At 32.6% G+C, this 17,275-nt stretch overlaps 1 protein-coding gene across 2 annotated transcripts; it reads right to left on the bottom strand.

Moving 5' to 3' along the window:
- Positions 1 to 312: 312 nt before the first annotated feature.
- On the bottom strand, positions 313 to 15,526 carry LOC107763835 (acetyl-coenzyme A synthetase, chloroplastic/glyoxysomal). 2 transcript variants are annotated; one of them, XM_075236831.1, is made up of 19 exons: positions 15,416 to 15,526; positions 14,885 to 15,145; positions 14,564 to 14,707; positions 12,593 to 12,748; positions 11,905 to 12,027; positions 10,679 to 10,847; positions 10,194 to 10,276; positions 9,467 to 9,568; positions 9,292 to 9,380; positions 7,631 to 7,721; positions 7,310 to 7,423; positions 2,979 to 3,055; positions 2,522 to 2,600; positions 2,237 to 2,305; positions 1,865 to 2,040; positions 1,672 to 1,728; positions 1,292 to 1,382; positions 1,106 to 1,204; positions 313 to 733 (listed from the first exon to the last, which is right to left on the bottom strand). In XM_075236831.1, the coding sequence occupies exons 2-19, from the start codon at positions 15,002 to 15,004 to the stop codon at positions 548 to 550; spliced, it is 2,025 nt and encodes a 674-aa protein (XP_075092932.1). In that variant the 5' UTR covers positions 15,005 to 15,145; positions 15,416 to 15,526; the 3' UTR covers positions 313 to 547. The 2 variants fall into 2 exon arrangements, with proteins under 2 accessions (XP_075092932.1, XP_075092933.1); XM_075236832.1 differs by having other exon boundaries at positions 14,885 to 15,128; positions 15,416 to 15,524.
- Between the last annotated feature and the right edge of the window lie 1,749 nt (positions 15,527 to 17,275).

Raw genomic sequence — 17,275 nt, 5'->3', positions numbered from 1 at the left:
TATATATATATATATATATAATTTCAACTCACGTTCAAAGTGGCTTTCCGGCCATTATTTTTCTATAAAATAATATATAAGTATGTATGAACTTGAGAGACTCTTTTGGGATAAAAAAATAAAATAAAAGATAAATAGTAATTTCGCTAAGTTGAGTAACAATTTGGGAAAGTAACTCATTGCCTGTATCATATTTTCCGTTGAATTATCTTGCTTGATTTCGTTATTGGATTATTTTCAATATTCTACAACACCAATCCCTTTGAATCGACCTTGTCCTCAAGGCTGGGATGGAAAATGGGAAATGAAAGGTTGATGAAGTGTCAATTTGTATATTAATTTTCTTTCTTGATTCTCTTATGTCAACAGTAGATGACTACGTGAGTTCTCACAATTGTATAGCAACATTGATTTTGCAAGGATGACTTTGATACATAGATGTTAACGTCCCATAAGGAGAAAAAACAACCATTCGCTTTTAGTGGAAAGAATAAGGATATAATCAAACTCGCAGCTTCCCTGCCTGCACTTAGGCAATTTCTAACATTCAGCAGTCAGCAAGTGCAATAAGCTGATCAACCACACTAGGATCTGCTAATGTACTTGTATCCCCAAGCTCATCTAAGCTCTTTGAAGCAATTTTCCTCAAAATTCTTCTCATTATTTTCCCACTTCTTGTCTTTGGAAGTCCCGGTGCCCAATGGATCTTGTCCGGCGCAGCGAAAGCTCCAATCTGACATATGATATTTAAGCTCTATTAATTATTCATGCAGGCTTAAGTGATTTGCAAAAGTTATTGCAAACATCATTATCCAATCTTGTGAGGTTGGTCTTGTTACATGATCAGTGTAGTTTAACCTTTTATAGCAGGTCAGTTATCATTTTGATTGAGTTACCAATGAAGGTATATTATAGAAACTTACTTGTAATTATCTTATGAGTGACATGATTTTGTAAAAATATTATTTACAGTGTTAATGCATTGAGCTTAAATCTCATTAGTATATGAGGCTAAGGGTTCAGTCCCATTAAGAGCAAATCAAAAGATTGAATCTCCCTCTAAGATCATATCTGCATCAACATATTTAACAAGACAAAATCATACCTTTTCTCTCACAACCTTTATAAGGCTTTTTCTTAGTTCCTCGCTATATGGAACACCTTCGGCCAAGGTAACAAATGCGTATATCCCTTGTCCTTTAACCTGACATAACATTTTCAAAAACAGGATTACACTTCTGAAAAAATTGCGATAATCAATCCTTATGTAGCACACAAAGAATGAGGGTACCTCATGTTCCACACCAACTACAGCAGCTTCAACACACTGAGGATGTGAAACTAGAGCTGATTCTACTTCAGCTGTGCCAATTCTGTGTCCACTGTTGCAATGCATTTGAATGTACAATTAAAGGGAAAAGTGAAAAAAATTAAGTCATTTTTTTATTACCCCTTTTCTCCCACAAAAAGATTGTTTTTTTTTTTTTTTTTTGTGCTCCGTTCCAAACTCCCCTAAATTGAATCTAATTCTCTATAGTATAATGTTATCTGCAGTATTCTTAGTTCTCTTACTGGGTAATATTGAAACCAATAAATTGGATAAGGAATTAGAAGGCGAGAAATAAAATATGAAAAGTACATACATATATATAAAGTGAAGGAGAATAATACCTGACGTTAATAACATCATCTACTCTGCCAGTGAGCCAGTAGTAACCATCTTTGTCCCTAAATCAAGCGTTTATACATGAATATGATCACTGAAATTCCAAGTTATACAGCAAACATGGAATTAAATTTTACTGTAAAGTTCTAAATGTTCAAAATATTGACACGAGCAGGACTATAGCAGGCAGAAAATTACCTGTTGCAGCCATCACCAGTAAAATAATATCCAGGGAAAGCACTAAAGTATGTGGTCTGATATCTTTCATGATCCCCATAGAGTGTTCTGAATGCCGAAGGCCATGAGCTTTTCACACATAAATATCCACTGCACTCACCTTCTAGCTCAACACCCTTCTCGTCCACTATTACCGGCTGCAATCATAATATTACAAGCATCAACATCATAATATGATGGAGGAAAGGCCAATGACCATTGATTTAAAAGTGGTCTTTTCATTTTTATGGAAAATTCAGGGGGGGAAAAAAAGTAAGACAATCATTTCGGAATAAGAAAATTTATATGATTCTAAACATAGTGGTAATCCTTAATAGGTCTTGTTATAGGTACCTGGACACCAAAAAATGGTAATGTAGCAGAGCCAGGTTTCTGCGGCCAAGCTCCTGGTAATGGTGTAATCTGCAAGGCAACGATTAAGATCCTAATTAGGCGATTAATGCGTGCAAAAACCTAAATGATAGATTATATGGACCAGAAATTATTGGATGTTAGGTTATAAAAAGCCATTTCCTAACATGTTTCTTTTTCTTACGATTGGGTAATTAGACAGGTATATAGGAAGAAAGAATTTGATACATATTTCATTATATAAAGATAAAAAGCAAATTGAAATACCATGAAGCCTCCAGTTTCCGTTTGCCACCATGTGTCAGATATAGGACATCTTCCGTCTCCTACGACATTGGAAAACCACCTGCCCCACAACACAAATAAATATTGTAGTTAACTACTCCCTTCGGTCCAAAATAAGTGATTTTTTGGCTTTTTTCTTGAGGTCCAAAATAAGTGATTTTTCCAAATTTCAAGAATGAATTAATTATTTTTTTCCTACATTGCCCTTGGAGTAATTAATGTTGGAGTATGTGTTAGGAGTGTTTATGTGAAGAGACAATAAAGGTTAATATGGTCAATTTCATTGCCAATTAATGTTAAAAGGTGAATTTCTTAATATAGTGTGAAAACAACCAAAAAATCACTTATTTTGGACTGGAGGGAGTATTTCTTAAAAGTTCTCATATTCAAAGAAAATTAATACAAAATAAAAGATCTGTATATAGGAAAAGATAGAAACCTCCATGCGCTCGGATTGATTGGCTCACCAACACTTCCCAGCACCCGCAAAGATTTTCTTGAATACCGAGTGACATACTGCAAATACATTTATGACAAATGTTTTCATGAATACAGAGAGACATATCACAAATACATTTTATGAAGTAAAAAAGTGAAACAAAAAAAATCATTGATACACTAGTATAGACATTTGCTTGAGTTGGCAAGAACCCTTAGATCTCAAGCTCATGCACCCTAAATATTTTGAGGTATATGTGTTCTTACGACAGTTTTTCTGCTTAAAGATTACAATCTACTGTTTAATCTGGTATATCGCCTTGTGAAGGCTTCCATGTTCACTTTCCATCTCTAAGGTGTGTTGGGTACGAAGGAAATTGTTTTCCTAGAAAATATTTTCATGAAAAATGAGTGGTTTTATCACTTATTTTCTCCTATTTGGTTGGTGAGCGAAAAACTTTTTTCCGAAAAATATTTTCTAGTGTTCGGTTAGAGAGTAGAAAATAATTTTTTATGCTACTCCCACCCCCCCTCCCCCAAATACCCAACGTTTTTAGGACTCTATTTCTTCAAGAATATAATTTTTCCTTTAAAAATCCACACAAACCCAAAGTAATTAATGTGCTGCTTTACTTTTTCTACGCAAAAACAATATTGAAATTTGTTCTCCATAACTAAAAGGAAATACTCTTTTTTTATTGAAAAAGAAAGTACTCTTTCTACAACATGACAAAAAAAAAAACTCATTTTGTTGAAATGAAAGAAAATATTTTTACTAGCTATATCATTTTGTTGAAATAAAAGAAATACTACATCATTTTGTTGAAACAAAAGAAAATATTTTTTACTAGCTATATTATTTTGTTGAAATAAAAGAAAATATTTTTTACTACATCATTTTGTTGAAATGAAAAAAGAAAATAATTTTTCTACATCATGAAAAGAAAGTACTTTTTTTGTTAAAATGAAAAAAAAATACTTTTTTATATCATGAAAAGAAAATACTCATTTGTTGAAATGAAAAAAAAAAGTACTCTATCTATAGCATGAAAGTAAAGTATTATTAATAATATTTCTATTTAGGGTGGGGGGTGGGGGCGGGGGTGGGTTGGTGGGGATGGGGAATAGGGGGGGAAGTTTGAAAAAGAAGTTTGGAAATTATTTTCCCTTCTCTTAATAGGGAACATATTTTCCTCCAATTGGAGTAAAATGAGTTCATGAGGAAAATATTTTCCAAACCATTAAAACCAACCAAACATGGAAAAATTGGAAAACATTTTCTGAAAAATGTTTTCCTTTATACAAAACACACCCTAAATCATATCAAAGTGTTTGGTTCTCTTTGCTATGCAACCAAATGAAGCTATTCTAATAAGTTCTCTTCCAAAGTAATCCTTGTTGTTATGATGGGATATTCATATAAGCTGTTTAATATCTCTACAGGATGCTTCTTTGTGATTAGAGATGTGTCCTCCAGAGAATCAGTCTTCCCTCTAAAGTTTCCCATCCACGTTTTTACAACCAATGCAGTCTGGTACACCTCCATATTTTTCCCCCTTCTTCATCCATACCTACTATTGTTGTTGATGATACTTTCCCTTCTATTTCTCCTATTCTATCTCTTGCACCTTCTTCTAGGGACCTAGATATTAGCAATGCACTTAATTAAGATAATGCTTCCCAGAATGAACCTGAACATACATCCAGAGGCGGAGCAAGGATTTGAACCTTATGGGTTCGGGATTATAGTCCTTTTAAGTTACTGGGTTCTAAATTAATAATTTGTCCATATTCATTGGATTTTTTAATACAAATACAGGGTTAAAATAAAAGTTACTGGGTTCGGTCGAACCCGCAACCAACACTGTGGCTCCGCCCCTGCATACATCTACAGATACATATATTTCTCATCATGACTCTATGGATACATTGCCGATTCCTATCCAACCCTTGAGAAGGTCGAATAGTCTAAATCCACAATATGGCTCACAGGTTCAGCCCATATCAACTACTCCTATATTTTCCCTACTTATAGAGCTCTTTTATCTAAACCTTCTTCAGTTCCTGAGCCTACTTTCTATGAACAGCCAGGTACTGGCAGTACTAGGTTCAAGCTATGAAACACGAGATTCAAGCACTAATTGACAATCATACTTGGAAATAGTTGATTTACTTGCAGATAGAACTCGTATTAGATGAAAGTGGGTGTAATGGTAGTGTAGCAAGATTCAAAGCAAGACTTGTAGCTAAAGGGTCTACACAGCCGGAATGTTTACATTATCACAAGTCCTTCTCACCTGTTGTGAAAATGGTCACAGCGAGAAGTGTCATCTCTTTAGCTGCTAAATTTTCTTGGCCCCTTTTCCATATGGATGTCCACAATGCATTCCTTTAAGGTGACTTGGTAGAGGAAGTTTCCATGGTTATTACCACAAGGTTTTGGTAGCCAGGGGGAGCACAAGCTGTGTAGACTACTCAAAGCCTTATATGAATTGAAGCAGGCAAGCAGACAATGGAATTTGAAGCTTACCTCTACATTAATACAGTCTGATTTTGTACTAAGCAAGCTTGACTACTCACTGTTTACCTCTGCATTAATACAGTCTGATTTTGTACTATGCAAGCTTGACTACTCACTGTTTACCAAGAATGTGAAAATGACATTGTGATTGTATTGGAGTGTCATATATGTGGATGATCGTTTGATCACAGGCAGTAGCATGAAACTGATTCAGAAAGCAAAAGACATACTGAATCATAACTTCAAATTGACGGACCTGGGAGAATTGGTATTCTTATGAAGCAAAGAGATATGCCTGGAGGCTTATCTCAGAATGTGGCTTAGGGAGAGCACAGCTAGCTTCTACACCCTCGGAACAGAATCAGAAATTGAGAAGTATTGAGTTTGATAAGCACATTGGTATAGAAGATGAAAAGGATTTAGCAAATAAAAAAAGTTATAGGGAACGTCTATGAAAGTTAACAAGACCAGATATTTCTTTTGCAGTACGGAGCTTAAGCCAGTTTATGCATGCTCCAAAAGAATTACATTGCATGTGGCGAGATATGTTAAAGGCTGACCAAGTTTAGTACTCTTAATGAGTAGCAGGTGTTCAGATAAGTGCAAATTGTGATGCAGAGTGGGCTTCATGTGAGGCCAGTCACAGGTTATTCTGTTAAAATGGCAGATTCCTTGATATCTGGGAAGTCTAAAAAACAAAATACAGCCTCTAGAAGTTCAGCAAAAGCTGAATATAGAAGCTTGGTAGCAACAACAGCTGAGTTGAATTGGTATGGATCCATGGTCAGGTGAAGGAGTTAGGACTGAAAGTTGAACTGCGGACTGCCTATGGAGTTCATATGATAATAAGGCAGCCTAACAAATAGCTTCGAATTCAATGTTTCATGAGCGCATAAACCATATAAAAATTGATTGTCACTTTATTGGAGAAAGATTGCAACAAGGATTGATCAAAACAATCTACGTGACAAGCAAAGAGCAGGTTGCAGACATTTTGACTTAAGAAATTAGGGAAGCAACTACATATTGAGTTAGTGTCCAAGTTGGGGATGGTTAACATTTTCCATCACCCACCTTGAGGGGAGTGTTGAAATACATGTAGTTGTAGTGATGCATTATAACTGAATTAAGGGATTAGTTAGTTATGCAAAGTTAGTTAGGAGGTTAGCTGAAGTAGTTTGGCCATTAGCAGTTAATTATTTCAGCTTATTAGTCTTTGTATATAAACAGAAAGGTCTACACGTGAAAAGACTATTGAAGATATTTTCTCATTTTCACTCTTCCAGAACTTACTCCTCCTCTCTCTTCTAACTCTGATTTCCCATTTTTCTTAGCTCATGATCTGTTCCCTTTCCTTTTCAATATATACAATTGATAAACCTACCTGTAGCTATTTAATTCTCACATGATTTGGGAATTACACAATCTTAACACATTCTGTAAAAAGTATTCAATAAGGTCTTTGAAATTCTAGGAGACTTTAATAACATCAATTTTAAGCAATGAATGGTGATGGTCATTTTTTTTAAGTTTAACCATATGGTATTCCAAATCCACTATCCTAACTAATTCAGATTCGCCGTAAACTTATTTAAGGGGGAAGAGCTCCCTACAATAATTTTTTTTATTTTCAGGGCTCGTACCTAAGACCGTTGGTTAAGGATGGAAGGATACAATCCATCCCACCACATCCCGTGGTGGTATTAATTATTTTATTCTACCACTATGTACAACCAACAAGTTGTATATTACTTGAAACATTGACCAATAAAATGCAATACAAGTATAAAACTGTTGGGCTGTAACCTTACCTCATCTCCCTCGCGCATGAGAGACCTTACTAATGTGGGAGCAGTATAAAAAATTGAAACCTTGTACTTATCAACAATATCCCAACAACGTCCAGCATCTGGATAGTTTGGAACCTGCAATTATGAATAATTTTTAGAAGAAAAAGAATGACTTTCTCATGGAGAATATTTTCCTGAAAAATTATCTCAGTCTTTCTGCAATAAAGGCCAAGGTTATTCACTTAGTTAGGGTCTATCTGCTGTTCTATTTTACTAGCAACAAATACCTACTTCTACAACTTTGGCAACAGAATTATTAAAGAATGAAGAAAAAGAATTTACCCCTTCAAAAACCACATTAGTTGCTCCATTTAACAAAGGTCCATAGGTAACGTAACTATGTCCAGTAATCCAACCACAGTCAGCTGTACACCTACAAAACACATCAAAAAATAATTACCTAAAATATATCAATAAGGAAGAAAAGAATTGGAAATTGATGTGGCTCTAATAACCAAAGCAGGAAATAGGAATTTGATTTTGGTACTTCTATATTGCTTATTGGCCCTATTAGATGACATTCTTGCTGGTGACTTTAACTATGCAAAGCATAAGGCAGTAATTAGTGTATTGAAACGTAAAAGGAGTTCTAAGTCATTTTCAAGTGAGAAGATTGAAACAGTAAATTCTGAACTCAACTATTATGTATGAGGTGAAATGGTTCAATAGGTATAACTTTTCATGCTAAATTTTGTACATTGAGGGTGTGTTTGGTACGAGGGAAAATGTTTTCATTGGAATATATATTTTTTTTTAAATAAGTGATTTTCTCACTTATTTTCTGGTGTTTGATTAGGCGGCAGAAACTATTTTCGAAAAATATATAATTTAGACAAGTACTATATGAGACGAAATATGTAAGAGCGGGGGATGGTGGTAGGTTGTGGTCCAGAGGCCGGAGTGGCGATAGCAATGTTAGAGGGTGGTGGGGGTGGATGGGGGTGAGGGGTGGGGTGGGGTGGGGTGAGGGTGGAGGTAGGGGGTGAGGTGGGGAGGGACATAGGACGGGGAAGGTTGAGAAAGAGTTTTGGGAATTATTTTTTCTACTTTTGGTAGGAAAGTCATTTTAAATAAGTTCATGAGGAAAATATTTTCCAAAACATTTATGCCAACCAACCATGAAAAAATTGGAAAATATTATCTCTAAGGGGTGGTTTGGTAGGATATATAAGAATAATGCGGAATAAGGTGTATTAGTAATGCATGGATTAGTAATGCAAGCATTAGTTGTGCATATATTATTTCTTATCTACTGTTTGGTGTGGTGTATTAAAATTATAATGCATTGCATAATTTTTAAGAAAAATAGTTGTTTACAAAAATGCCCTCCATATTCTCTAGCTTTAAAGGACTTTAAGGACAATTTTGTCTTTAGACATATTAATGCATGCATTAATAGCCTTGGTATTACTAATGTCATGGTTTTCTATGCATTACTAATGCATAGGATAATACCAAGTATGATGTATAACTAATATTAGTTATACACATGTTGAAAAAATGTACCAAGCAAGGTATTAGTAATGCATAGAGCTAATGCTTGCATTATTTTTTCTAATACCTCCTACCAAACGACCCCTAAATAGCTTTCCAATGTTTGGCTAAGTTGCATTAATGTTTTTTTTTCTTTTGGTATAAGCATCTGGTATTCAAAATACACTAACCCAACTAATCCAGATTTGCCCCATGACTAAATTCATTAAGGTTAGTAAAGTGTGAAGGAAAGCAATGTAAGAGAACTATAGCGAAAAAATGACTTATGTCGTTTCTGTATTTGGTGCAAACTATTTTTTTCATAATAAATTTAACAATTTATGTCAATTAAATCGAATTTTAGATACTAAAAAAATCATTTAAAAAACTGAAAGTGTAAAACATCTTTATAGACAACTCAAATCATCGAGTTGTTAAAGGTATTGAAGGAAGAAATGGCTTGAACATACCAATAAATGTCTTTCGGTTTGTAGTCAAATGCATACTTGAACGTTGTCGCAGTGTATACCATATATCCTCCAGTTGTATGAAAAACACCCTTAACATCAACTTAAAGTCATCAAAATACTGAAATATATAAGAGAACAATTACTCCAACAATTACAAGCAAGAAATTGATTTCACCTTAGGCTTTCCAGTACTGCCACTGGTGTATAGCAAGAAAAGTGGATCTTCTGCATCAACCCATTCCACCTCACATGTAACTGGATATTTTGGAACTACATCCTGGATAAATAAATTAAGTCCAATATTAAATGATTAATAAGAATACGCAAAAATTGCATTTTAGTTCAGGTTTTATATTCCTTTTCTTTTTTCTTTTTCAATCGTTTAGGAGTCATAAGTTCTAATAGTAATAGTGTAAATTCCATCTGGTACCCGAACTAATGATTTATTGCACATAATTATCTTAACTAAATTTTGTGACGAGATATACCTACACAAAACAAAAGTAAGATCCACCGGAAAATATGATCATTCCTTACGAAATATTCCCTATATAGAAAAATATATACGAACTATTTAAAACCCCAATAAACCTAATAACCAGTGGCGGAGGTAGAATATTCGCTAAGGGGGTTCAAAAAAGAAAAAAGTTAAAAAGATTGTAGCTAGTGTAAATAGAACCAATGACCTTACAAAGGTTTTGAAACCCCTTGACTATTAAGCTATGCTTTTGAGCTGTGTTAAGGGGATTCAAAAACATAATATATAGAGGTAAAATACAGATTTTGCCTTGTATATACAATGTAATTTTTCGGCGAAATGAGTTCGGGTGAACACCCTTCCCGCCCCCTAAATCCGCCCCTACTGATAACCTATATAAAAGGTTAAGTTGGTTTGTACAAACCTGCCACCAAATATCTCTTCCTTCAACCCATTTAGTCATTTCCTTCTTTAATGCTGATTCATTCTCAAAAGTCAAACACACATCTGCAAGGGTGAAAACAAACTGAAATTAGAAAAATAGATGGAGGGGAAAGTAAAAAGCGTAGAGAGTGGCAAGGATCTTCAAAATCTTAATGTTTATCCATGAGCCTGTATTGTTAAGAGTGGTCTAGTTGACATTAGTTGCTATGCTGGAAACTGGGGCTATGTGCCAGATTCTAGTTTTTCTCTCGTACATATTTTTACTTGGTAAATAAAAGTATTGTTTACCCAAAAAAAAAGAGTAGAGACTTCGTGAGGATTCTATTCAAAACTTGGACTTGATGGATTTTGTTTTTAAAGTTTTGCGTTAGCTAAATTTTTTATGTTATTCACATATATATATTCATGAAAATACTGAACTAACCCGTAGCTAGCAATAAGTATTTATTATGTTTATTTACTGACCTATATTGATGCCATTTTGGGCAGATTCAATTAAGGCTGCATCAACAATATCTTTGAGAAAAATAGTCTTGGGTCCTCTCCTAACTGCATTGCATGTTATGACAACCTTAGGTTTGCAATCCATAATCCTCTGAGCAATAGATTCTGCTGAGAACCCCGCAAACACTACCTGTAGTAAAAATACAACTTGAATTAGTTGTAATTTCTTCAATATATCTTATACTCACTGATATGGTTTACACAATCAATACAATTTAACTTGCTGGAGGAAATTACTTGCTTTATTTTCAAGTTTACTATAGTTTCATTTATTATGGGTAGTCATATTTAATTGCCATTAACATGACATTATAATGTAAAAAGTTTTTACACTGTTAATGTAAAAAAGTTTACAGCTAACTTTCTGTTATGTACTATTTATTGTATAAGAATTTGGTTGTGTAAATTACAGCTAACTTTCCAGTTTATGGATATTACAATGCGCGATTACTATCCATCTAGCTTTACGATTTTGTATTGATGTTCCATCTTATTTCAACGGCATAAGAAAGAGCTCCATCCATTTTTGGAATATCGTACTATGTTAAAAAGTAGTTTTTGATAATTAACCTCGCAGAGAAAAGTAGCTTTTTATAAATATTTTCCTTGAATTAAAATTTACCCGCCAACATAAAAAGAACTGTAAAAGAAGCATTGACAAAATATAGAAAATATAAAAAGTCTAACCTTTCAATAAAGAAATAGTTAAAAGGACATGTTAAATCATAAAGGTAAACTTGGTAAGAATTTGGAAACAAATTGAGGAAAGTAGGACAAAAATTGCAGGGATACCACAATAAAAGAAATACGGTGTTAAGAAAAAAATGATTTTTCTAAAACTTGATTGGTTTGGATTTATTTATTCGTCCTGTTTGATCTTTATATTGAGAAAAATAATTAGTAGTCACAATCAAGCCTACTAAACTCATATGGTGGGGTGGATCTGAGCTGTTTGGCTATTATATAAATCAAACATGAAGTAGCCAACTGACCCTTCTTGTCCTTGAAGAATAGATAAGTAACTATTTTAACTCACACTCTGTTCTAAATAAACTATAAATATTCAGATGCTTTTGTGTAGTTCAGTCTAAATAAATTATTTTTAATATCGATAAACTAGAAGAAAAATAGCTATAAATTACCCCGTTATTACTTTTTGACCAAAAAAAAAAGGAATTATACATTACCGAGTGAATAGCACCAATTCGAGCACAGGCAAGCATAGCAATAGGAAGCTCCATAAGCATGGGCAAGTAAATGATAACCGGATCACCCTTTCCAACTCCAATATCTTTCAAATAATTTGCTAGCTGTTGCAAAAGAAAATCAAGTTTTCTATCAGGAGAAGCTTGTAAAAACAATAATTTAACATTTCGTTGGTTTTCTCATGATTGTGTTTATACATTTTCTAGATCTTTTTTAATAGAGTAAGCCACCTGTCAGGGATTTGAAAAATCACTTTCCCTTATTATTATTTTAGACTGATGTGACCTATAGGTCACAGGTTCGAATCGTGGAATCAGTCACTGATGTTTGCATCAGGGTAGGGTAGGCTGCCTACATCACACCGCTTGGGGTGTGGCTATTCTGCGTAAACATGGGATATTTTGTGCACTAGATTGCCCGATGTAGCATTTTGACATTGAGTATGACAGGTTTAATTATATCTACAATGTTAACAAACTAATTTTGCTATAGATAAACTGCCATTGCAGGTCATATTTGTATAATTGATATTGTAAAAACAATCATTATAATTAAATAGAAGTTAAACTCAAATTACATTAATTACTGTTCCTTACTTTGAAGAATATGAAAAGAGAAGTTAGTAAATAAAAAGAGAAATAAGAGTGAAAGAAAGATGAAAAGAGAAACCTGACAAACTCTGGCCAATAATTGGTTGTATGTGAGAGAGGCATCATGACCAGGTTCATTCCCTTCCCAGTAAATTGCAATTTTGTCACCATTTCCACCTTTTATGTTTCTGTCCAAGCAGTTGTAGCATATGTTTGTTTTACCACCTTTGAACCACTGTTGTCAACCACATAAGATATTTTAATAATAATACACAAGATTTCCTGCACAACATTTATTAGAAGGCTAATTAATAGGTAATAGCATACTAATTTATTTTGAAACGTCTGGTCCATTATCTTATCAAAGTTCTACATAAATACAATGAGATCTTCCCAGTAATGAAATCAGACAATAACAACTTGAGAAATCAGTAAGGCAAAAAAGAAGACTTTAAAATATTTAGGGTAAGTAATAAACATGACATTTTCTTGGGGTGAAAATTGTTTACATCTCCTAAGTTTGCTTTAAAAATTAAACTCTTCCTCCAACTTTGAAAAATTATCATTCTACTCCTCATATTAAAGGTGACTTCTTAAAATGCCTATTTTACCCTCTATAATTTTAATCTGTTATTTTATTCTTTAGTATAATGATATTTTTTTATTTTAATTTATGTTATCGAATTACCTATAGACAAATTTAAAAAACTTTTTTGAAGTAAAAAAAAGTGAGAAATAGTTGTCAAGCATATAAGTTAATGATGTTCAATAGTGAAATAAATGAGAAAAATAAAAAATTACTATAAATAATTTACTCGTATCAATAATTTTATTAGTAGCAATCAAAACTCAATAATTTACAAAAGGAAAAATAAAAGAGAACAAAATTTTTAGAAACTATACAATGCAGGTAATAAAAATAATAATGGGCGTAAAATAGAGGTAAATTTTATAATAAGTTTGCAAAAACTAACTATTTACACTTTACATGAATTTAATTATAATTCAAAAAAAATCTAGTAACAACAATCAAAACTCAAAAATTTATATACACATAGAGAATAATAAAAATAGTGAAACTTAAAATCACACACACATTGACATACACTATATGCATTTTAATACACATAATATTAAAATAATAATAATAATAATAATAAATAAATAAATAAAAGTAGCAAAACATTTTGTAAAAAAATTCATAATATAATTATTTTATGTATAATGTTAGTGAACTTAGATTAAATTATATAATAAGATATAATATTTTCAACTTATGAATAAATACATGCATTAAAATACATCTAAATAATATAAAAAAGGTATTACATATATGGACAGTTGAAAGTTTCAAGGGTAAAATAGACATTACATGGGATGAAAGGAGGAAAATGACAATTCTTCAAAATTGGAGAATGAATTTGATTTTTAAAGTAAACTTGGGTATTGCAAATGATTTTCACCCCATTTTCTTGGGAACTAATTTGAATGTCTAAAATTAGGCTCTATGTCATTATTGCGTGATGGTTGTGCAATGAGTTATTAATATGGATCAAGTGGATGATCGTAAATAGACACCGACGTAATAATTTAATAGCTTATTATAGGAAGTACTTTATCACTATTTGAAAATCATATTTTTTTGTCATAAGCCTCGTCTATATCTTTAAAGACTTTTTAATTGTATATTTTTATTCCAAAGAAACAAATATAGTAAAAATTTCGAGAAAATAAGAAATAAAAATAAGAGTAATGGTGCAATGTCAAAAAGTAGGGGCATAATAAAAAGACCAATTTAACCCTTTAGCTAGTCTTATGAATATGGGAGGTTGGGAGATTTTGAGGTTCTAACTAGTAGATTACCGAGGTGTTTATGACATATGTATCAATGTATATACACTAATACTTTCAAAAACTTTTACACTATCATCAGTATAATTTAACATATTTAATTATATTTTAATGCTTGTTTTTTAAGTAACTAATTTCATCTATTATGAACAATTTCATAATGTAGAAGTAGGGATTAAAATGTGGAGTAGTCACATACCTCAATATTTATTTTCCCCTTGCGAATGTCCAGATTCTCAGTGTAAACAGGTTGACCCCATTTCTGTTTCCAGTAGAACTCCGACGCAATGTCGGACCAGAATCCGGCTGGATCCTCAACTGACCTACCATACTTCTCCCCATACTGTCACAAAATGATGATATGTCAATCCCGAAAGATCAAAAAGCAAGTAAAATGCACTAATTGTGGCAAATTCAACAATGATTTCAGAATTCAAATATTGATAGAATCATCAACTCAGAACTCACAAAGTCTAGATTCAGATCAATACAATGGGGGGAAAAGATGAAGAAAGGGAACCTTTTGTATAGAAGAAACATGAGCCTGTCGAGAGAAATCTTCAGTGGGAAAGACTAAATTAACCTCCTCAGATGCAAGAGCTTCCCCGAGGATGACAGAGTTCTTTGTTGAAGGAGCCATAGAAAAAGAAGAAGAATTGAAGGAATACTTCAATTGTAATTGCTATGACTAATAGTACTAATCAATAGATGTAGTGGCGTTTCCGCTTTGGTCGGGCCAAAAAGAAAAAGGCCCCTTATTGTACCTTGAATTAAAAGAGATCTGCAGTCAAATATGGCAGGCTTAAATATTAAAAAAATACTCCTACTATTTATGAGGGGAATGGGCATTGATTTGGATTAATTAAGTCAAACACATAAAAGAGCTTGATGAATAAGAAATGTTAGAGCTCATATCTACTAATCAGCAAATTAAATACTTAGCATATATGAGCGCACAAAGCACGATTTGGACAAGATGGTTGGAGACATGAACTATGGAAAGAGTTGGGTTTTGCAGAACATGGTAGCCAAATCTGCATAAAATTATTACCAATACTTGCCCCTTATTTAGCTTCAATTGATTCGTCATCACTTCCTTCCTATTCCTCAGGTTAATTGTATTTGCTTGAATATGTTTGTATATGTTATTAATATTCATAACACAGCAAGATTTAAATAAAAGTTACTGTAGTATATAAAAGGAAAAACCACATAGCTTGTTTGAGCCCTCTATATTCATGAGGATATTGACGGGTAGATCAACAATACTATTTTCCTTTGTCTTTTTCTTCTATCTAGATCTATGTTGTTCGAATTCTAAAAAAATATAATGTTGCAGGATTCGAGCAACATGGACCTCTAGATTGAACAAAAATGATGATCTAAAGTCAAACTTGATAAAAGGCCTTATATATATATGCTGTAACGGATCCTTTTGCACATATCTTAATCATTCACCCGGTTATTGTTGGCTCTCACTACTGGAGATACTTGATAACTCAACTCATTAAGATTCATATAATATTTTATAAAAAATATATATTGACGGTTAAGATAGTGCTTTTATAAATTCTTATAATCTAATAATCTCAATTTTGTCTCACCAAGTAGATATCAAAATAATTTCACACATTTTGAATAATTTAACTCTGTTTTGAAGTGATAATTTTATCCACTTTTATAAGAAATAATTAACTCCAAAATATATTATCAAAGTATATTAAATTATTCATTTTCATATATTGCATATTTATTATAAATTTTGATTATTTATCTCCATAACTTCTATCACATTCCAAAAAATAAAGTATAAAATATAATTTTCTTTATTAATAAATTTATAATATGTAAATAATATATAAAAATAAATAATTTTGGGGCCTTCAACTTTGAGGAACCTAATTGCTCCACCAACCCTCTCTTCTTTGCCTAAGACAGGAAAAAATTGTCTGTTCATCTGTTTATGTCCATTCTAAGAAAACATGGACATAATATATATATATATATATATATATATATATATATATATATATATATATATATATGGGTTTGCTTATTTATGGGCGCAAAATACATACTTTACCCATCGATCTTGTCCCCAAATTCCTCTTACACACCTCTTAAATACGGGAATGATATTATACACCAGAATTTTTAAAGGTGTGTCAATTACACACCAGTGTTTGACCACATCTGCTTAAAAATTGCTCTTACACACGCCAATCAGCATCTGACACGTGTCAAATAGGAAAAAAAAACTGGAAAAATAATTTGCCTTCCAAAACCCCCCTTCTCATCTTCCCAAAGAAAAAAAAAATACAGAAAAGAAATCCCCCCTCCTCATCTTCCCCATCATCTTCTTCACCATCACCATACTACCACCAACCCTTCCACCACAAGAACCTTTTTCCCTAACTATAAATTCGATTGTTTGCCGATTTTTTAATAAGTTTTAACAATATCCATTACAAATCCTTATACAAAATTCAAATTCAACCTCAAACCCAAAGCTTCAAACTTGTTAATGGTGTTTTTTAAATTTTATCAAAATTAATTACCTAAGTAAATTTTTACTCAACAATAATCACGAATTCAAACTAATTTTCTAGGTCATGAAACACCAAAATCAACAAAACCCGATTAAATTTTCAAGCTTTTTCAAAAAGTCATTAATGGTGATTTTTACAAGACTCAATAGCTCCTATGTTTTTTCTTCTTCTTAATCATGAGAGTTGGAGAGATGGAACATAAAGGGTAGATAAAACTAGGATGGGGGTTGGGGAAGAAGACGAAATAGGGGGTGGGGGCGGGGATTAGGAAATGCTAGGGTTTGGGGTCGGAAGAAGACATGGTTATATTTTTTTTCTTTAATTTGAAAAGGAAATAGTTAAAAAAAGGGAAAAATAAAAAA

Source organism: Nicotiana tabacum, chromosome 18, assembly GCF_000715075.1.
Source record: "Nicotiana tabacum cultivar K326 chromosome 18, ASM71507v2, whole genome shotgun sequence".
In the NCBI taxonomy this organism is placed as follows: Eukaryota; Viridiplantae; Streptophyta; class Magnoliopsida; order Solanales; family Solanaceae; genus Nicotiana; species Nicotiana tabacum.
The sequence above is the reverse complement of the archived record's forward strand: the minus strand, read 5'-3'. Positions and strand labels throughout refer to the sequence as shown.